This window comes from Buceros rhinoceros, unplaced genomic scaffold (genome assembly GCF_000710305.1).
Source record: "Buceros rhinoceros silvestris isolate BGI_N320 unplaced genomic scaffold, ASM71030v1 scaffold1871, whole genome shotgun sequence".
NCBI lineage: Eukaryota > Metazoa > Chordata > Aves > Bucerotiformes > Bucerotidae > Buceros > Buceros rhinoceros.
This window is the reverse complement of record NW_010394611.1, coordinates 2,483-24,370: the sequence shown is the minus strand read 5'-3', so window position 1 is coordinate 24,370 and position 21,888 is coordinate 2,483. Positions and strand designations below refer to the sequence as shown.

Here is a 21,888-nt window from a genome sequence, read left to right as displayed (position 1 = left end):
CGCAACCCAAACAGTCGTCTATCTTAATTTTACTCCCAACTCTTCTTTCCCCCAAGGGACATTAACCTACATCTTTGCCACACACATTAACTTGTTGAATTGTTCTTCAGTCTATCTTCTTGTACGATAGAAAGAGAAAAATGTTGTTTCTCATAGAATATGCCTCGGAGGAGAGTCAGTGTTGCTGTTGTTCCTAAATTCAACTCCTTAAACATTCCTGGTCAGTCACCAACAGCTTCATCTATACCTTCAATGCCATCCCTAGTAAGTAAACTCCACATTCTAAAGATAGATACTGCTTTTTGTCTAAACCACTTTTCCATGGGGCCACGCCATAGCTACTAAAAACTGTAAGCCCTTTCATTGATTTAACGTGTTTTCACTCCATCCTAGTGAAGGGGGTGGACAAAGGTAATTCCTGGTGTGTAAAGGACGTATACCTTCAGAGTCTACCCCCATAAATGATCACTTCGGACACAGGCTGAACCGGGATAGGGGATGACTCAGTGGCATTAGAAGTTAGTTGAGGCAATCTGGCTTTTAATCTACAGGAGCATACTGGAAAAAAGTACTAAAAATAGTTGTCTACTGCAGGAGAGAAATTTTAACGAGAAACCATAGGTAATTGGATGGCTTCCTTTCATTGCCAAAAGGTCAACTAAACAGAAAAACATGTAATTAATGTACAGAAATATATGTGGAACAAATTTAGAGCTTCCGTGGTGATCTGGGATTAACGAAGCTATCAGCCTCTGCCTTGACTTTTTGTTTATAAAATTTTAATGAGTCAAATGATAATCTAATCTGAACCTAATTAATCTATATAAATGCTTTGAAAGAAAACTGCAGGGCATACCAGCTGTTCAGAGATGAGCTATGATGGCACATAACCTGAAAATTATGCAGTTTTCTGTTGAAAATTCAGAGCTATTTAAATGAGAGATTTTGCTGAGATGGTAATTCCATTTCAGTTTTAAGAAAACAATCTGTTTGTGCAATTTAGTTATTATGTACTCAGTGAATTGTTTCAGGAACCAAGTGTGTTTGTTTACCTTGATTTATGATGATATATGTTTGTTTAAAATTTTTCATTGAAAACTCAGCTAAAAATGTAACATTGCTAGGATAATATGGAGAGAAACAATAGAGTAATTTTACTGTTCAGTGGTAAATATATGAAGAAGAAAGACTTGACTTTTTCTTTTTTTGGAAAAAATAATCAGGATGGAAGGGAATGTCACAGAAAAATGTGCAAGTCCGTTGTTTGTGGTTAGTGGGAGTAATTTGGAAGCTCCATATTAAAGACAACATGCTCATGGGTGTGGGAAGAAAACCTTATGCAGCGCCTTGACTTTGTCATTTTACCAAAGACTCGTTTGAAATTAATTCATGGGTGTAACATTTATTGCTGTTTTTTCACTTACAGTCTGAATCACCTAGTAATGGAAGGAGCAATCTAACATCTACTCCTGTTCTGCCAGCACTTTTAGAAAAGTGAGTTTTCTCTGGGTCATCTCATTGCCTGTTAAATCCTAGTATGAAATTAAAATTACATACTTTCTATCTTACCTAACAGAAGTTTATACCAGGGTTTAAGATACTGAAATCAGTGACACAATATTGGCCTAGCTTGATTCATCATCCATCTGGCAACTTGTTTTACCCTGTCACCTTGTTCTTTCCGTGTTCAAAGGGTTTACAAGCAGTGTCATGGCCTGCTATGATCATTAGAACGCATAAAGTAAAAAATGCAGCAGAAGACTATACATTTACACATCTGAGTAGGCCTGCCTTCCAAATTCAACAAAGCTTAGAGTATTACGTACAATGCATGTGGTTTTGGTTTTTTAATACGTTTCCTGGAACAAATTAATGCTGTATCAAAAGGTGGCCATGAGCAACACTCGGTATGAATCCTCCTTAACTCAGCTATCCCAGTAATAGCAGTCTGTGTTCTGCCCTTGCCTCTTCATCATGTGGCCAGCTGGTGAGAAACCTAGTTTTAAATGCTATGATATCCAGTGTCACACAGGTTTAGAGGTTTATATGAATATACATAAGTATGATTTATCATAAAATTGGATCATCCCAATTTTGCACAAGTCAAATCAAAGATTAAATTGAGCAGTAATTATTTTATATATAAAAAATTGAACATTCAGCTAAATTAAAGCATTAGGTTTGAGGCTTTAGTTACAGCCTGAGATTTTAGTTAAAGCAGCCAGACAAGTTTGCATTTCAAAATTTAAAAAGAGGCACAAATGAGGAGAATTTTTTTAGCCTGGTAACAAGCAAATACCTCAATATCTATATTTTCCTAGTACCTATAAATTGCAAAATATTTCCCTTTTGACTCTGTAGTACTTACCATTAGTGTAGATGTCCTGGCTGGATTAAAATGTGCTGTTGTTATCCATCTTCCATAACAGTTCCATGAGTCATTCCATGAGTTTAAATAGTACTACTTTCAGAGCAAAATAAGTTATATGAACGAGGAAAGCAAAGAAAATATGCCACAACTGGGAAAACAAAAATGATGAACTGTAGCACTAGCTGTTACAATTAAACAGAACTGTGCAAGGTTTAGACCATCTCTCGAAACCATAAAGAAATTCTGGAAAAAACAAAACAAACAAATAAACCACCACCAAAAAAAAAAACCCTCATCAATATTTCTTCCTGGATCTTAAGAAAACAAATAATATTATCAAGTAACAGAAGCAGGACTTGAAATTCAAGTTTGAGCATAAGTATGTATGCGTGGGCCAGCTGCTATATTAGTGTAAAATTACATAGTTCAGAAGCATTTTGTATATTTAAGCACTTCAAGCTTATACTCATGATATTTTAAAGTCCAAGTGCAAATAATGTCTACTGTTAATATGACTCCTTGAGAAAAAATCCCATTGCCTACAGATGGTGTCAATCAGGGTGAGTTTTTCTATAATTTTGGTGCCAGAAAAATAAGGGTTAAACGCTAGAAGTTGAAATGGGATTCGCCATTGAGCGCATTAAACCTTGACTTTGATTGATTTGCAAAGTTATGTATGAATCACTTAAACTCTTTGCCCCAGACTTACCCAGAGAGGTGAGTGCAGGTGAGCACTGCAGAAAGTGAGCAACATATGATGGCTTATCTTTAGTCTAAATGCTCAAAGCTTCTATTTAAGAAAAGCTTTAGTAACAAGAGGTATGTATGTGTTTGTATTTTTTTAACCTGTGCATCAGTTCAGCGTATAAAGTCAGCAGAGGGGAATATCTAAAAGGGAAATAAGAAAAATGTTTTGTTAAATTAGTATTTGGTATTATTTCTAATATTTTCCTCTGACACAGAGGCTACAATTTCAAGATGGTTTTTAGAAAGTTGAGGGAAATGTTTCCAAAAATAGCAAATAAATGACATGGGTAAGCCAGGAAACAAATGCTCTTTTCTGTTTTTGAAGAATAAATAAAATGTAAGTAAGTGGCAATACCTTAGAAACATTCATTACTGTTCTTAAATTACAACATTTTGAAACTAAAATTTTGCTTTGTGTTTCACTTTTTTCTTTTGAAAGATACTTCATTTCTCCAATGTACATTAAAGAAGAAAAATCAGGAGTCACAAAATTGCATGCGGTTTCTCTTGTTCAGTAGCATACTCCAAATACAATGCACTTCAGTGATGCCATTTTCTGTTTGGCTGTTTGCTTTGTCCTGGCAGTGGAAAGACTAATGGAGACCTTGACTGTGAAACCTCTTCTTCTGTAATGACGCAGAGTGGGTTGGAAGAGATCAATCCTGAAACTAAAGCCAAGATAGAAGAGGAAGCATATAACAAAGGGTGGGAATATTTTATGTGAACTAAATCTGTCAATATGTACTACCAGATGGGGACATATGTTTTTGTAATATAATTTTAAATGCAAACTGAGTGACATAATCGATATGAGCTCCTAGAAGATGGTCAGAATTGAAGCAATGTGGGAAACAACTTGAGTGAGTTTCACTTGTATTTGCATTGTGGTTGTTCAGCTTCATCCTTTATTAATGTTAGCCCAACTGTGGGATAGCAGTTTATCAGAAATACTGACTTGGGTGGGTGTTCTTATGTCAAATAGTATCCAGCTTCATGGTAGGATACTCCAAAACAACTTTATGAAATGTTTATTCTGAAAAACGTACATGGAAATGAGTAAAGAGTAAATACCAATTCTTGAAGTAAACTCGTGTTGTTTGTGTCACAAAGTGCTTTATGCAGCATGTTTTGGGGCAATTAACAGCTCTGGGATCCGTTTCTAAATGTCAAGTGAAGAACTTTTTATTATGCGAAGAGTGAGACAAAAATTTTGATCCTTTCCTGCAGAAGCCAACAAGCCATCTATCTTTAGCATTGAGATACATTTATTCTCCATGAAAAAAAAAATCTAGAGCGTGTTCAAAATGATTGAAAAAAAAAAAGAAATACTGACCACCTCCTTTACAAGAGACAAAAGCTGTGCTCTGCTGAGGACTATTACCTCTTTTTCAAGATTATACATTTGGTAACAGAGCTTATAACTCTTCCTGGAAGGTGACTGTCTGTGTGCCGTGCTCATTGTCTCCAGTTAATTTTTACTCTTGTCCGAGTGCTGCAACATTACTTTTTGTGTTTTACTAAATGTAACAAAACACAAAGCTAATTTTTCCTTACATAAGAACAGATGTATACAGCATGCTAGACTAAACTATGTTTTGTGTCTCAAAGCTATCAGGAAGGCTTGAAGAAAACCAAAGAACTTCATGAACTGAAGGAAGAAGATGAAGAGACACCTAAAGAAAGCCATGATGAACATGAAGAAATTGAAAATGAAGAGGAGATAAAAAACCTGAAAAGCAGGTGAGACAGTGGTGTAATATGTCCATGCAAGAGCAGCCACTTTTTTCTATTTGTGGTACCCAACCAAGTGTTTTATACTGTCACGTTGATATGCTTTCTTCCAGTCTGGGGAAGCATATTTGAAATAACAATACTTCCACAGAAAGGCATATCCTGAGATAACGTCATTGCAAAATGCAAAACTTTTTATTTTGATATTTCAGCTATAATTGTGTGTTGATATCAAGACGCTTCAGCTTGACAGGGTTTGGGTTTGAGGTAAAAAATATTCCACAAAAGTTCTTTAGATGCCAGAATGTATCTCTTGGTAGGTTTGCATTGTCTCATGAAAGCTGTAATTCAAGAATCCGATGCCCATATTTGTGCCCTATGTCATTCCCAAAAGGTCTGCACAGGTGAGTCTTTGAGTACATCTACAAGGTGAATGCAGATTAAGACAAGCTCCTCAGCTGTGTTGGACTTCCTCTGACTTGGGCAGGAAGGTGCTCGCTCCCTCTGGCAGCTGTGTAGATGCAGCAGAACAGCCCTGTGCTGGAGTTCAGCTTTCAGCTGAGTGACCTCTTTATTGCGTGCAACTCTACCCAGTGCTTTTTGTCTATACTGGGGACTTTCGAATCATCTGCTTAGTGTCTTACCTGCAGCATTTGATGCCTAACTGGAAAACTGCCTAACTGCTAAAATTTTCTGAAATTTTTAGCTTTTCTTAGTTAATTATTGAATCTCCTCAGTGGTTCTACCACCCAACTCAATATACCTGTAATTTCCTGGATTTTAAAAGCAAAGAGACTTTTGCATTAGAGAGGAATTGAATGCTGGCCAAAGCAAGTAATATGTCCGGTCCCAAGATAAGGTAGGGGTCCGTGCCTGATCCAGAAGAATTCATTTCCATTCCATAACCATTATGGTTATAAATATCTGTTAATTTGAGAATTCAGCTATGTCCAGAAGGGCAGCCCTCTCACTAGTCATGAAACTCTTAGGAAGAAATGTTTGCCACGTTCTAATCTTCACTTTTGTTAAGCAAGCTATGAACAGTGCAGAATTTTACATCATACCAAGCTCTGAGATTTGCCAGTCAATAGGTGGGAGAAATAGAAGACAAGTTTACAGTCTTGACCTGTCTTGCAAATATCACCCATATCTGTGTAAACAGCTCTTAAAAGAACTTAGTCTGATTCTTCTTTGACAAAGTGTTTGTATTTGGAAGAAAGCTGGTGCACCGTGCATCTATGAAACTTCTCAAACTGAAAAGCTTAAGATGATAAACTTGCCTATGATTAATATGTAACAGTTTTCTTTTAATTTTACAGCAGGCTTGAAGTCATCATTAATTATTTACATATACTGTACCCCAAACTGTGTAAACACTGGAACGTGGTATGGCTTGTAGTGGCTGCAATAATAATTTTTGCTGTGGTGTTGGGAATCTACCATTCGTACAACTCCTGTGATGAAAAATCAGAGGGACCTGAAGGGAAGGCCAGCTCTTCTGCTGCCCGTCAATATTCCTGGTGGAACTCAGGATTTCAACACCAGCAACGCACTGAATAGCAACCATATATTTTATGGTACCTGAGCAAGTATGCATCTTAGAACTCCGTTGTTACAGGTAGCACTTAGTCATGCTTATGGCTGTTAACTGTGATCTGTTAGACAGGTGCGTTACTCCACACCATCAGGTCTGGGATACGTTGTGAACATACCTTGCCAAAATAATTGATAAATAATCTTGTCTGTCCTCTTACTGTAAATGACCGATACAGTAAAGTAACATTGCATCATGAAAAGGTTGTGACAGTAATAGGCAGTGAGCAAGACATTTTAAAGAATGATTTGCACGGGACGTGGACATCTCTGCTCTGATTTTGAAGAAAATCATAAAACCTGCATTTGCAGTTAGTGCTTTACTTTGCATTTCCTGAATTTACTGGTGATTGTTGAAGTACTAATGGCATTTAAGTCCTTTAGGCTTTAGAGGGTCTAATTAATTTCCTGGTTCGTGATTTTTGGGTAGAAACAGAAGCTCTTCTGTGGAAGGTTAGAATTTTATTACCAGACCAAATGACTTGCTGATAAAGTAATTTTACAAGAGGAATTGTCTGAATGATCATTTAAATGGAATATTAAGTACATGCATAAATGTGTTTTATGATATACTTTAAGAATGGGACCACCACTCCTTTTTTTAAGAGGGGCACATAACAAAACCTAAAATGAGGTCTAGGTGGCACAGCTGATATTGTCAAATCTGATATATCAAAGGAACATGCTTCTCAACAAATCTCTGAATGCCACTCAGAGTCAATACTGGTTACACCAAAAAGTAGTTGCTGTCTGGAAGATTACATGTCTTGTCTGAGCCCAAAATACAGCAGTCTTTGACGCTGGAAGCAATCTTTAATTATTTGTTGAAAAAAAATAAGTCTTCAAACCTCTGTAGACAGGTGATCATGCTAAGCAGAGTCTGCCTTACTGCTAATCCAAAGAGCAGATATCCTTTGAGATCTGCAGAGGAACACAGTTCTGCGTACAGCCAAAATCCTACCAGTGCCTAGATGAACCAGGACATGAAAGCAGTGAGGACTTGAAAGAGGTCACTGCATGTTGTTAGTAATTCATTTTCAGAATCTGATGCCAATTACGGAGCTGTTCTGATATACTTTCAAAGCTAAACCACCAGGTCGCAATCGATAAATCTTTCACCCAGATTTTTCAACAGTTCTGTCTATTTGGGAGTTGTGAGTTCTTACACAAGAATGTAAAAGCCTGAAATTTTCAAAATGGTGAAGCCATTATGTGGCTTCACCGCAAAAGAAGAGAACCCCCACACTAGGGCTGAAACCAGAATGCGTGTCACTTAGGGTGTACTGTATGTACCTGCTGAACATCCATCACTTCTGATTGGAAGATGAAGTGTGTTTGTCTTTCTGTAGCTATGCTTGAATCTAACCACAGCATCAAAATCAGTGTGACACTTGATTGCACTCGTGTCTTGCATTCTTCTGGTATTTTCTGACTGATTAACAGATCTGTTTTCCAACTGAAGAATAAGTTTGCTGTGAAGTACTGTCATTTCGGTTCAGATGCAGTTAGTATTGCCTTGGTTTCTTTTGGTGTAAACACTGAACCTCGAGCTAACCATCAAAGAAAACAGCTTGCTAATTCAGTTAGAAATTTAATTCACGTGTCTGGCACTAGTAACCAATATCCTGCTGGTGAATTTTGTTTGTTACTTCTTTAGCCATGTTTCTTAAGACACATTTATATGGAGAAAGAAAATAAATATAAAAAAAAAATTTAAAAGCAGACCATACCACTTTTGGGGTGGGAATGTCTATAAGCTGTTGGGAGGTTTATTTTTCATTTAAAAGTGTATAGTGTCAAAGAATAGTGTGCTTAAGGAAGTTCAAAAAGGATAATGGGAAAGTGTCATTTGGTCTAAAATTGTAATTGGTAAAGAATAAGACAGAAGAAGGTTTCTTGCAAATTATTTGGTATTTGTTTGGTTCAGTTAGAATAACTGACTATGGAGAACTACTGATATATTTCATGTACTTTCAGTATTTGAAGACACTTGTCAGTTGCTCTTTGGATACTTCTTTATTAAATTCAGCTTCTTTAATCTTTACAAATAACATTGATAACTTAAGGCAATAAAAATTGAGGGTAAATAGTCCTGAAGATGCAGAATTTTCTATGCTAAAAATTTTAGCACATATTTGATTATATGATTGTGGATGTTGGGCTGCACTGAGGAAAAAAAATTAACAGTGCCCGTAATTGAATTAATTTGCTCTTATTTACATATGCACTGATGTGGGTCCCACATGTTATTTTAAATACACGTAGGAAGTTATTGTTATCAATAGGACTCTTGAACTGCTTAATGTTAAGCATGTGCTAAGGTTTTTTTGGTGAGTGGGTGAAGGAGGTCTCCGTCCTCTCTCGGAATTCACACACTGGCTCTTCATGGACTTAGTGCACGAGGGTGAATTTCTGTAAGTAGTTGTACTGATTTGAACTGAACTACTTGTATGTCTAAGACAAGTAAAATTTAGCCACAAAGTTATTAATTGTTGTGGGTAATGGTTTGAAAGAGGCAAGAGATTTTAATGGGGAGGAAAAGATGAAGATAAAGTTCATTTTTTAAGTTGTTTTTCTTTTATAACTACTTTGAGCAAAGTGTCCACTCAAAATAATGAACCACAATGACTAACAGCACATTTAAATATTTTTGCTTATATTTTCCAGTTAGTTAATGAAGACACCTGTTTTTTTAATAGGAAACTAGGTTGAGCTCAAAAACTATTCTAAATGTAATTTCATCTGTTGGATTTTAGTTTGCTTTATCTGAAAAAAACCCCAGCCTCTTCTGTGTCCAAAGATCACATCAGATAACAAGAAATAGATCTATTATTTATGCTATTAACACTGAAATAGTTTTCTTGAGGTACAATATTTATTTTTCTGCTTCAACAAGATATGTTTATTGTTTTTCCTGCACAGCACGGATGTTTCTAGTAAAAGGAATTTTAAAAGGGCACTATTTTTGTGTATCATATTTAAATTTGTAATATTGTAAGATTTTGCACAAGTGTGCTGGTATTGTACTGTATAGTATCACATACTTGAGTTTTGAAATAAAAGTATGGTCTGAAAGTCCTCGATGTTACTACCTTTAAAGTTTGGTTTTTACATGCGCTCTGTCTCCATATTAATGGCTATGTTCTTGTGAAGTGCATACTGCCATGTCTGTTCCGCAGAATACAGTGCCATGTTACACACACTAAAGGTCTTGTTCTTAGTCTTTCAGTTCTTCAGGAAAATGATGTAGAAGCAGCAGGCAAATTCCTGCTTCAATACAGAAAGTGTTTGTAAGCTGAGTCATCCCTGTCATACCCTAGAAACCAGATGAGGGGAAACTGAAATCTCCTAGAGAGTTTAACCCCTGCTTTAGAGGGAACCTGCCTGTCACTGAGAAGGTTGAACATGGAAAGCCACAAGGGAAATCTGTAACTGAGAGAAAAGTTAGGATTCTTTATTTGCTTTGTATTCTTGTAGGCTTGGGGGGGTCTGGGAAGCCTGGGCTTTGTAGAGAACTGAACTGACAGACCAGAGGGAAGGAGGCAATGATCAATTTCCACGAAGAACAGAAATGTAACTTCTGAATCTCTCATGGTCAGTGTCCTGGAGAAAAACTCTGGGACAGCAACAACCTTGAAAGGAATTACTGTTACCAGGAAAAGATGGTGATGTTTGTAGTTTCCACATAAACGTATTTTTAAAGACTCGTTTCCTCTCCTGTTGTTCAGGCATCAAGGTTTCTTTAGAAATTATCGTAAAGAACAGTTAAGCCAGTTCTCCCATATCAAAGGTTTTCTGTTAGCAATCATCATCAGCATTTTAAAACATGCTGGCTTGAGATGACAGACATTTTCCTTATAGGTTTCTATAAACATTTAGCTCAAATGCTAGTTAAACATTTAGTATAAGGTAGCTTTCTTTAACCACACAAGTTGTGATGAACCCACAAACATGTTAAAGACCTTTGGTACTCACAGTCCAGGTAAGTGATCTTCCACGCAGTTTTGGAACAGCTGAAATACAAAAAAGAAAAAAAAAAGGTTCTTTCAATCTCACTTCATAGTGTTAAAATATTCTCTCTTTCCTAACCTGTAGTTTGCTCTTACAAAACCATGTGAAGGAGCTTTTATTTTTGTTTGGTATTACAAAAGTGATTATCTCATTTTTTCCAGCTAAAAATGCTATAAAACATCAATAGCATTTGACAGAGTTTGACTAAAGAAAATTTGCCACAGTGAGGATAATAGGTGCAAAGTGTTAAAATCTGGAAGAACAATTAGCACGCAATTGTCAGAAATCCAACTTCATGGTAGGAAGTACTCTGCAGTTCAAGGTGAGCATGGAGATGCTAAGATTTTGTTTAATGCTCTCAGTGTTTTTCAGTCACAGTCTACTAGTCCCTAAGAGCTACAGAGTGACTATTAGTTTGTGCTCCTACATTGTAAATGCGGGTGAATCCACACACAACTTGCTTCTGTAAGTCTGATTACAGTAGTTCAGATTGCCATCGCTTTGCAGAGGCAGGTGACTACAACACCATTAAGGAGTGAACAGAAATTGGACCAAGACATTTGTCTTAAGATCTCATGAGGCTTTACCAACACTCAGTTCCAAAACACAGCCCAAACACAACCCCATTTTCATTTCTTTATTGCTAATGGAGATGCCATTTCATTAACCCACGGCATTCTCCACTCAGCCCTGTAGATGCCTGCCTGTGTTATAGTATCCCCATAACCATGTTATATGCTGCTCTAAGAGACTGGGCCTGTGACCAGATAAAATTTAATGCTCCCTTAATAAAGTGAGAACTTTCTACAATGCAAACTGCAGTCTATATGTAGCTACTATTGCACTTGTGTTTGCAGGACCTTGAAAACAGCCTGGGGATGTTGAACATCTAGAAGTTTATTGAATCACAAACTGAACATGATATAACAAAATCATCCTGTTGCAAAAAAAAAAAAAAAAAAGTCTTGTACCGTTCTGCACTGCATATGCAGGTAAAGTAATTTATTAATCAGTGCTCAGCATCAGCAAGGCTGCAGCCAGAGAGAAAGAGTGAGCAAGCGGAGGCTTCTTAGCTGGAAGAAACGTGGGAGCAGAGGCCAAACTCTTTAAATACGTAAGAGGTTGCAAACTAAGGAAATTATTTTCCCTGTCCGTTTCCAACAGGAGAAGTGAAAGGTTTACACCATAGGACAGGTAAGTCACTTTACACTAGAGTATTCCCTGCAACAGTAAAGGACAGTGAAACACTCAATAGAGTGTTTGAGGAAATGTTAGGAATTTGTCACTGGAAGTTTTTAAGAACAGGTTAGAGAAACATCTGTCCACAGTAACGTAAATAGAGCTGATCCTACTGACAGTAAATGGAACTAGCTGATCTCCTGAACTCTGTTCCTGCTTTGGTTGTGGAAATCTCCAGTGGTGGGGGAGGCATTTCTTTGCTAAGCCTTCCTGGACGATCGTGAGGATCCTTCCATGAGGATCGTCTGTGTTTTGAGTCAGTCTATTGAATCACTGCTTGTTAGAACTTCACAAAAGGCAGCAGTGAAGGCACTGGCTCCCACTGCTGTCCCTACAGGCTTCCGGTGAGTCCTGTGTACAGGAGGGTATCTCTAAACCTGTTCAAAACTAGGTGTCATATTATCTCCATGGTATGGTACCTACTTTTGCCGTGGCACTCTAAGGCAAAGGAAGGTCAAAGTACTACATCAAGACAAATAAGGGAATGGGGAATGGATGCCCTTCCAATTCAGAAATACAAATCCTGCCTGACATGCTGTGATACAATAGAGAATTTATTTACTAGATGAATAGACAACCTGAGTAATAAGCTGTTAATCAGTAAAACAGGAAAAAACAGCAAAAACTTCTTTCAAAGTGTTTACTGACTTAGCAGTCCCACAGTCTTATCTCCCTTCCTCAGCTGTTTTCTGAGTCAGCAGTAGTTAAATTTTCCAGCAAGCCCTACATGAAAGAAAGTGTAAAGAGTGATTAGGGGTTTCCAGGCAGTGATCTCACCTTTGAGTGGGACAGTCGACACATTTGCTCTCACATTCTCTCAATTAAGCAGTGCAGTGACAGCTGAAGTTGCTCTCGTGAAGCCATCTCAAAGGTGGTCTGACAGCATCCAATACCTTAATTTTTCTTAGCACGGGAGACAAATCACCTTGAATTTCGTACTTTTCCAAGTCGGTGACAATGGCAAATTATTTTGGAGTTACCTCAGCAGTGTTTTTCATCTGGGTTATGACATTCATGCCTCAAAATTACTTTTTAACAGGTATGTAAAGTTTCACTTCTTAAAGTCTCCTAGTTGACCAGAAAAATACTTGAAAAAAATAGCTAGATTTGCAAACAAAAACGGGGGAATGGAGCTTGTATAAATGTGTTTCTGGCATGGGAAACCACTGGGTTTTGAGAATACAGTGCAATGAAAACTACTTCGGCATATAAAGGTACTTTCATTGTTAGACTAATTTAATTACAGTCCAAATGCTGCAGAACTGCTTGTTTTAAAGTTTTGGTATTGTGTTTTAGATTAAGTTCTGATCTATTGAAATGTGATTTTATTTTGTATTATTTAAAATACCACAGAAAACAATTTTGTACAATACAGAGAGCAGAAATCACGCATGAAACCAGTTCTGTGTGTCTGTGATAAAATGCTATCTTTAATGCAAGGTCTTTGCTCTGATTTGACAATATCCTGACACTGTCTTGACTTGCAACATTGAAGGAAATGTGTGGCGGGGATCTCGCAGTTCATCTCCGGGGCAGTCATGCCTGTCTCCAGTTAAAACAGTGCAAAAACTCCTATTTTGTATAAACTATCTGTTTGAAAAAGTTACGTAGGGATTTACTGACTGGACTTCACAGATGGACTCTGGACTTCGTTGTAGGCAGCCTTGTCTCCAGGGTGGACTCCAGGGTGGCATATGTTATAGGTAGTACAATCTCGTGCCATTCCCAAATGGACTTTCTGGATAAACCCTACGTCTAAGGAATTGTCTTGCTCTTTCTGGGGCTGCCAGTGAAACCTGCCACTGTCACTGTTTGGTTTGGGTGCTGTTGGACTGTGTCCTGGTCAGTGAGGGCACTGTCCTGTCTGTGCTGCCGTCACCCTTGGCTCCCGGCTCCTCTTACCTTGTGGAACAGCCTGACTCTTGCTGTTCCCTGACAGCAGCAGCCAAAAGAAACTCACTCTAATAAATCAGAGTGCAAGCAAAGAGATAGAAACTACAGTTCCCCAGAAAAGCAAGAAGAGAACTAATGCACAATAAAGCCAATGCCCATTGCTAACATAAATTTAACTCCTTTCTTCCTGTCCTATGACAACTTTGTCTTATTGTGAGTTTTCTTCTGTCTAGGTGTCCCTACCCTCCTAAGTAAAACGGATTTTCACATAAGATCCAAATAATGGGGAGAATGTCCCATTATTAGCAGGTTAACTACATAGAGCAAGCTTCAAGTACAGCTCTGTGCAGCTTGTAGACCAAAATGGATAATATGCTTCTAAAGGTTTAGTCTGTCTCTTGTACAAACTCAGTCATCTTTAGAACAGAGTTCAGAGGTGACTAAAGAAGTGATGAAAAGAATTGAAGAGGCTACTGCTTTCTTTTCTGGATTTCTTCTTCATACTGTAAAACCATGTAGAATTTAGATTGAAGCTGATAAGCTTTCCAAAGAATTTCTTCTACTTCATCATTATTGCTTTAAAAGGCTTAGCCATTTCTAAAGTATAACCTCGGTCCCTGTCCTACAGTCACTTTTCTTATCACTTAAGACTTAATTTTTTTGTACCAAATTTTTATATTATGCTGTGTACCTATCATACAATGTAAAAATCTTTGTCCTGTAACTGAATGACTAAAGATGGCAACAGTTTCCAAATACCTAGCCAACTTTCTACAGTTTCAGGAAATTCCAATCAGTCAGCTCCTCAGCTTTATATGAAATTTGTGAAGTTGGTCATTGAGAAACTTTCATTCTCAAAATTACTTTTTTTTTTAATGTTGTATTAGCTCAGATCAAAAGATAGGAAAAAAAAATTGAGTAGGCAAGCAATAAGAGTAAGAGTGAAGACAAAGAATAAATAGTAACAGGAGAAAGGAATTAGGCATAAACCCTAGAGGAGACTCAGAAAGAGTAGAGATGTGAGATGTGCCTCAGCAGCTGGGACAGGAAACCAGAAATGACTCTCAAGAGGACTGGGAGAGTTGCCTGTTAACAAAAGGGAATCACGAATCTTTACACTGGAATGAATAGAATAGAGTAGAATTATTTCAGTTGAAAGGGAGCTAAAATGATCACCTAGTCCCACTGCCTGACCAGTTCAGGACTGACCAAGTTAAAGCAAGTTGTTAAGGGCATTGTCCAAATGCCTTTTAGACACTTGCCAGGCCTGGGGCATCCACCACCTCTCTAGGAAGCCCGTTCCAGTGACTGACTTCTCTGACACAGAAGGACTTAGGTCAAAATGAAAGGATTCGAGAGGACACTGACATTGACAGGCTGGCTGAGAGGAAGAAACTTGATAGGGTGAATCGTAGAATCTTGTTGGTTGGAAGAGACCTTTAAGATCAAGTCCAACCATTAACCCAGCACTGCTCAGTCACCATTAAATAATGTTCTTCAGCACCACATCTACTACAAGGTTTTCAAATAACTCCAGAGCTGGTGCCCCCACCACTTCCCTGGGCAGCCTCTTCCAGGGCTTGACAACCCTTTCGTCTTCACACTGGAACTACTTGGATAGACTTGAGGTGCTTGATGCCTACACACACATCTTCACTGAGCAATGGGGCTTCTCTGATTCTAAAGCACTGTAGGCGTGTCTTACGTTCAAGACAGGGCTGGATGTGGCCATGAGTTGGCTATGGGGACTGCTCAGGTGTTAATGGCTCCCCTGCCACGCGACTGGGTCTATACCATACCAGGAAGTGTTAATGGGAGGCCACAGCCTCCGCTGCTCCTGAGATAAATCTACATAATTCAATGATTACTCTACCAGACATTTAATCCAGTTAAATTAAATGTAAGGACAGCAGAGATGCACCTTTTACCAGAAGACATTTCCAACTGTGCCACACCCAGTGGGAGCAGAAGTGAAGAGCCTGCCTTTCTTTCAGCACTCCATGCAAGCTAGTCATCTCTTTATCCTTTTCTCAGCATGGGAGCGTCTTAGCTGCTAGTTCTATCTTTTCATTCATAAAATTCACTTTAACCTCTGTTGCTAAGAAGGCATCTGGTGGATCTGCACGAATCACTTCATCCTGCCCTAAGCGTTTGTTGATTGCCTGTATTTTGCTGCCTAGATTTTATGAAGTATTCATTAGAGAACATACCTGGTGAGCACACAGCCTGAAAAGTGTGCTGAGCAAGGCAGCGACACCTCTGGCCAGTATCTGAAATGTTTGCAATGAAATGTTGGAAAGTGTCATTTAATATGGCAATTATTGTGTGTAACTCAAGAGCTTTTTTCCAGCATATGCTTCTGGTGGAACATGGGCACAAAAGAGTAGTATTTTTTTCGTTGTCTCTATCAAACCCTGAATTCTGTCCTGTGTCCTTAATACAGGCTAAGAAGCAGAGCAGGTGTAATCAGGCCGAAGCTCTGCATTTCCCGGTACAGGTGGCAGGAATAGTGTGCCAGCTGTGGCTTTCTAAAACAGCTGGATGCGCTGCCTGTGGGGGAGGAATGGGGAAAAGCGTCATCAACTCACTCGTCCTGTCCCCTCTTTTCCTGCTGCCTGCCAAGCACTCAGGCAATTGAACCCTTGACAGCGGCTGAGGGGTGGGGAAGTATCGTGCCAAGGAGGAAAGATTTTTTTCATTAAAAATTATGTATAATACTTTTCATAGAACTCATACTGGTAAGAGTGGTGTATTGACAGAATCAGTGCCACAGTGCAAATGTAAGTTTTATCATTTTGATTTAAAACAAAGGAAGAAAACCTGTCTGGTTACTCTTCCCATTTTGCATGAATAAGCACAACAAATAAGAGTGTCTTTAGTAAGACGCTGACTCCTGGTAATGACACAAATGCCAACTGGATGTGCGTTAAATCTAATAACAGCCAAACCTCTTGAAATTCTACACCACTGTGTTAAGAAAGTATGTTCTATTTTTAAAGTATGTTTTTTTGCCAGAAATTAGTTTCCTACTATCCTTAAGGCAGAAACATTTTACAATGTACAATTCAGTTGAACGTGATCTTAAATAATAAAAGGAATAAAGATAATAATAAAAGAGGAATAAAAGATAATATTCAAATACTAACCTTGAATATTTATGTCTAAATTATAGGTTCCATTCTTTCACCTTGCAGGATCACGGGTGTAGGAATTTATCTTGAAGAGAAAGTTAATTACTCAGAAGCAAGTAACGCATGCAAACAACTGAAGCTACAACTGGCAAATAAACACCAGGTTGAAAAGGCTTTGAAACATGGCTTTGAAACATGCAGGTACATGACATCAGTCAGTGTCTCATTGCCTTCAGTGAACGCCTTTACACACATCTGAGGCTGATGTTAAATCTGGTATTAAAAGGACTGATGCTTTTTATTATAGCTATGGATGGGTGGAAGATGGAATTGTTGTCATCCCTCGGATAACATCCAACAAGAAATGTGGTCAGGGCAAGGTTGGACTAGTGCCATGGAAAGCTGAACCGTTTAAACCATTCAACGTTTACTGCTTTAATTCCTCTGGTATGTAAGCATGGTAACTACATTTTTTGTGTTTTGGTTTGGCTTTTATTATTTTTTAATATCTGCTTGAAGAAAACATAACAAGCATGAGTTCTTATAATCTGTTGGCCCTTTCCCCCCAGTCTTCCTCTGTAGGGGAAAAAACTTACGAGAAATAAGAAAGGTCAATTCAGTTAATCCAAATTAATAATTTGCTGCTGCCATGAAAGCTCTTGAAGAGTTGCCTTTATCGTTCTGTAATGTCAACACAATGCTCTTAACATGTTTTGGTTTTTTAGGCATATTAATTTGAAAGACAATGAGTCAAGTCTTTAACTGGATGTCTGTGTGTGGTGTTTTCTTGCAAGAAGACCAAAAGTGGGGTAATTCAGGAAAAGCTGACAAATTTTGATCAAAGGAAATTTATCCATTAAACTAAATTATAAATGTAAGCTAGAACAGATGGAAGATCTTAAAATTAACTAGCTTCTCAATCTATTATCAGTAAAATCAAACAGCTTCCGTTGATGTGCATCATCCTATGTATGAAAAGGCCTGCCCTTCCCCTCATTCTTGGCTGTCTCTACTCCCAAATTAAAAATACAGCAGTGGAACTTGGGCCCTGACGTAAGTTAGATCTTCTCAGCACAGTAGGTCAGTATTGTTTCTTAATGAGCTACATGGTATTAACCAAAAAGCAGTCTTTAACTAGAGGCATTGTGTTCCTGCTACTGTCCCATAGCTATGGTTATTATCTAACAACCATCCCAATAATTAGACCACATATGGCATTAATAAATTATTTCTAATCAGTCCTTAGACCGTGACAATGAGTTTTAAGATAAAAGAGCAAGAAATTATGTACAAAATTCTGAACTTTTCAGGAAAGATGTGTGAACAAGGGTTGTGAAGAGCAGGAGAAAGGAGACTGTGCAAGATACAAAGACATAAGACTGTGTCCGGTAACTGTGAATGTTGGAGGTTCCAAAGAGACTACGGGAAAAGCTGTTAGGGAGGAGGCCATGCCTCTACCAGTGGGACTCTGTTTGTGATCCCGGGCCGTTGTAGTCAAGGAGGGTAGATCATCTAAGTACTCAGCTAACGAAAGTATCCGACTGCAGATCAGAAAGCACTGCACAGCAAAACCACCATTAAAATTGACTTACCACCTAACCTGTGAAGTTAAAAATTATGTGTTTGGACTAATGTAGCTTTTCTCTGCAGCCCATAGCTTTTACTGATGAAAGCACAGCTGAATTAGTACTACAGCAACGTGCTCCAAAAGAAGCTGCTTCTATTGGTACTATTATTTCTTCAGCTCCTAAGCAATGTGGTGCTGTAGTGCATGAAATGGGGGTCATTCTGCATCAGAACTGTTGGGTAGGTTGGGTAATGGTAAGGAAGTAGCAAGTAATTTCAAATTACTTGCTTTGTTTAGCTTTAATTAAAAAAAAATTTACTGTTACAGTACCTGAAGAAAGTTAAGGTTGCTGAATGCTTAGAAATAAAGTAATTGTATTTAACATTGGGATGATTCTGCATTTCTTTATCCTAATTGCCAAACCGTTGCCTGTTCTGGGCATTTCTTTACCCAAAATATTTGGCAGAAGCTCATTCTGTCAATTTTCTTTTTGCCAAAGAAATGTCAAAAATCGCTTACAACTGTAGTTGAAAACATTAAAAAGCCCCTGATATTTAGCTTTTTGTTCTGTGATTGTAACTGTGTCCTAAGACTTGTGATGGATATTCATTTGGAGAACAGTACTTACAACGTTTCCCTCTCACTTCTGCTGTAATTTGCTTGCTACTTTAGTAAAGTTTTTATAGCTTTGCAGAATATAGAACATCACCTGATAAGAAAAAGTTTCACGAACTTGATTCAGAACTCAGCTTTTCCTTTTACGTATGAAAGTCCACTTGCACCCATGGTTTTATACAGAAAACATTCACCTCATTTAAATGACTTAATTTCTGAGTTTGCCTGCCTGAAGTTTGTTTTTTTTCTAGCCCCTGTTAGAGTCCTGTCACTTCTTTTCTCACACTAGTGCCTGGTTTACCTGAAAGTTTTATGGGCTACTTTTGTTTCCAGGAAATCATAGTGTTCCAGTTATCAACAGTGCATCCATATGGTTTGAACATAGACATAATACAATATAAATATTTTAAAATATTTGATCTGCAGTTGAACCTCCCGCTCTGCAGGAGGTCATGTTACTGGGTTTTATATGCAATTTTATTCTAAGTACTTTTCAGAAGAAATCTTGTCATTGGTCCGCAGTTGTAAAGTGAGCGCCACACTTGCTCAGGAGAGTGTTTAACTATGTGAGGAACGATACAAGGTGCATGATCTGGGTTGTTGCCACGCGTCTGAAACAGGCATGCCTGATTTGGTTCAGGCTTTTGTGAATAGACAAGTAATAATTTCCAGAAGGGAATGACTGAGTAACCATTTCAATAAACATGTGTACAGTATGTACAAAACTAACATCCAGAACAATTCTGTATTTCCTGTCCCTGCTGCAGATGTCCAGATTAATTCCTGTAAACCAGATCCAACTACAACCATCCTACCTTCAAGTGCACCAATGGACTTAACTGCATATTCCAGCTCTGCTTTGACTGAGAACATCATAGCAGTGCCCAGTGTTACTGAGTCGGAACAATCCCAGAAAAATACAAAATTCCGTGTAATATGTGTAACTGAAACTATATTACCAACAGAGGGGACTACCGCAAAACTGCCGGAGGAGTACTCATGGACTGACTCTCGTCACCGCGCTTCCCATTCTGCCTTTAAGAATGACGCCGTTGTTTTTGGAGGTAGAGGCCAGTTAGGGTAGCTGTTTAATCAGAAGAGCCTGTTATTAGATGTTAGTAGTAAAACCGTTTACTGCTGGTTTTATTTGCGGTTCCAGCATCCATTTTGATATAGCTGAACCTATGGTTTTGCAAAAGCAAAGCTTGTAAGGCTGAGGCTTTTCAAATAGTATTTAAGTAGAAGTAAGATCTTATTTTATAGTTTTTGATAATATTCTAATATAAAAGAGTGGAAGTTCATTCTGGTTAATGTGGTTTGGGGTAAATACATTTCTGGGAAAGTCTTAGCAAACACCATGTGCTCAGAGTAATGGAAGACTCCGCAAGCTCTTAAAAACAAAAGAAGCCAGGAAAGTTTAAATGAGGATCGTTGCTCTCTAAATATGGAGGTGTTCTAGAGGTTTGGGGTGTGAGTAATCCTAATCTACAGCAACTGAGAAATAGTCTAAATATGGGGAAAAGTATTCTAACTGTAAGGACAGTTAATAAAAAAAATGTGTTCTCTAGGCAGGTTGGAAAAACCCTCCAATGAGCAGATTAGACAAGTATCTGTCTGGGACTGCCTAAATACCTGGTTTAGTCCCTCTTGAAAAAATGTTTATGTCCTCTTACACTAGGCTGTTTTTAGAAGAATCTGGATTTATGCTTTGAGCCTTTAGAAAGTGAGAATTAAGGACGCTTAAAAACTCTGTGCTCACTTCTATCCCTAGGTATCCCCACCGCACTTCTTGTACTGGCAGTCATCTTCTTCATTCTTTCAGTGGTTCTAGCAGTCTGCTATGTCAAAAAGTAAGTTGTTTGGGGGGTTTTTTCCTCTTGGACTGTGTTATCTCCTAGAGTACAAACAATGAATATTTTTAATGTATAACTAGAAAGCAGACAAGTGATGATAATGACATAACAGTGTAGCACAAAGAACAAAGTCCTATGGCCTGTTGTTATGCAGATAAAGTTTGTTGTTGCTGTTGCCGTTCCCTGCTTTAGAAAATGAACCAAAGACAAATATCGCCTATTTTTGATTAGTCAGTCATGTCTGCTGTGAAACATTACCAAGAGCGCCAAAATAGCAACACTGAGGTGCGCGGCTGTTTGAATATGACTGTTCATGCAGTTCTATTTTTGTTTCTTTCTATGTCAGACTCAAGGTAAAAGTTTTTATTCTTGGGACTATGACTGTGTTCAGAAAAAAATTGCTCGGCTCATTTGTCATGCATAAAGATCTTCAACACAGTGCATCATCGAATCGCATCAAAAAGTTGTGTGCATTTCTTATAGTCTAGCCCAGACAGCTTGTTATGTACCACAAATCCTGAATACACGTTGTCTATTTAGAAAAAAAAATACAAAAACATTTCTTTTAAAAGAACTCTGCTTGAAAAAGCACAATGATATAGCATGGCACTGTTCTGGGAGACTTTTCCTTGAGTGTAGCAAAGAAAGTGAGTTGTAGATATTTGACACTATTTCTTGAGTGACACTACCAAACCATGTCCGAGTTGCTGCTTTACCATCCTTTCTTCTATTTAAAGGTACAAGAAAACCTTCCCATTTTCAAACAAGCAGCAGCAAAAAGATATGGTTGAAACTACTGCTCTCAAAGAAGCTAAGCCAAATGACAAAACACCTGAGAAGGAAATGAAGAATAACGGAGAAAAGGTAGAAGAGCCTAAAACCAAGTCGGAGGCCACAGTGAAATGTCTAGAGGCAGAGGTTTAAGGGGAAGAATGTGCACTTCTTGATAGAAATATAGAGCAAAGCACACAGAACTTCGCAATGCTTTTGACCGTGGGTTATTGTAAATACTCATGAATCACTACTTTCTGTCTCCCAGTGCATTAATAATTGCATCTTCAGCTGTAAATGCTCTTGCAGAAGAACATGGTATCTTATTTACTTGAAATAAATAACATCCGCATTACAGCTCATTTT

General features: G+C 38.1%; 2 protein-coding genes across 2 annotated transcripts in view; both read left to right on the top strand.

Moving 5' to 3' along the window:
* MRVI1 (murine retrovirus integration site 1 homolog) overlaps positions 1–6,409 on the top strand; it is a 30,545-nt gene extending 24,136 nt beyond the window's left edge. Inside the window, exons 16-20 of the mRNA XM_010145257.1 lie at positions 157–264; positions 1,427–1,494; positions 3,704–3,823; positions 4,727–4,858; positions 6,169–6,409. Coding sequence (XP_010143559.1) covers positions 157–264; positions 1,427–1,494; positions 3,704–3,823; positions 4,727–4,858; positions 6,169–6,409 — 669 coding nt within the window. The remainder of the gene's footprint in view (positions 1–156; positions 265–1,426; positions 1,495–3,703; positions 3,824–4,726; positions 4,859–6,168) is intronic.
* A 6,240-nt stretch (positions 6,410–12,649) lies between these two features.
* On the top strand, positions 12,650–21,675 carry LYVE1 (lymphatic vessel endothelial hyaluronan receptor 1). Its single transcript, XM_010145255.1, has 6 exons — positions 12,650–12,731; positions 16,758–16,917; positions 17,024–17,163; positions 19,666–19,962; positions 20,670–20,748; positions 21,489–21,675. Exons 1-6 carry the CDS (start codon positions 12,650–12,652, stop codon positions 21,673–21,675), a joined length of 945 nt encoding a protein of 314 aa, XP_010143557.1.
* The last annotated feature ends 213 nt before the right edge of the window (positions 21,676–21,888 follow it).

Coding starts and splice junctions, on each gene's coding strand:
- LYVE1 (XM_010145255.1), top strand. CDS start 12,650: ATGGCAAATTATTTTGGAGTTACCTCAGCAGTGTTTTTCATCTGGGTT. Junction 12,732..16,757: donor TCAAAATTACTTTTTAACAG/GTATGTAAAGTT, acceptor TCTAAATTATAG/GTTCCATTCTTTCACCTTGC. Junction 20,749..21,488: donor GCAGTCTGCTATGTCAAAAA/GTAAGTTGTTTG, acceptor TTCTATTTAAAG/GTACAAGAAAACCTTCCCAT.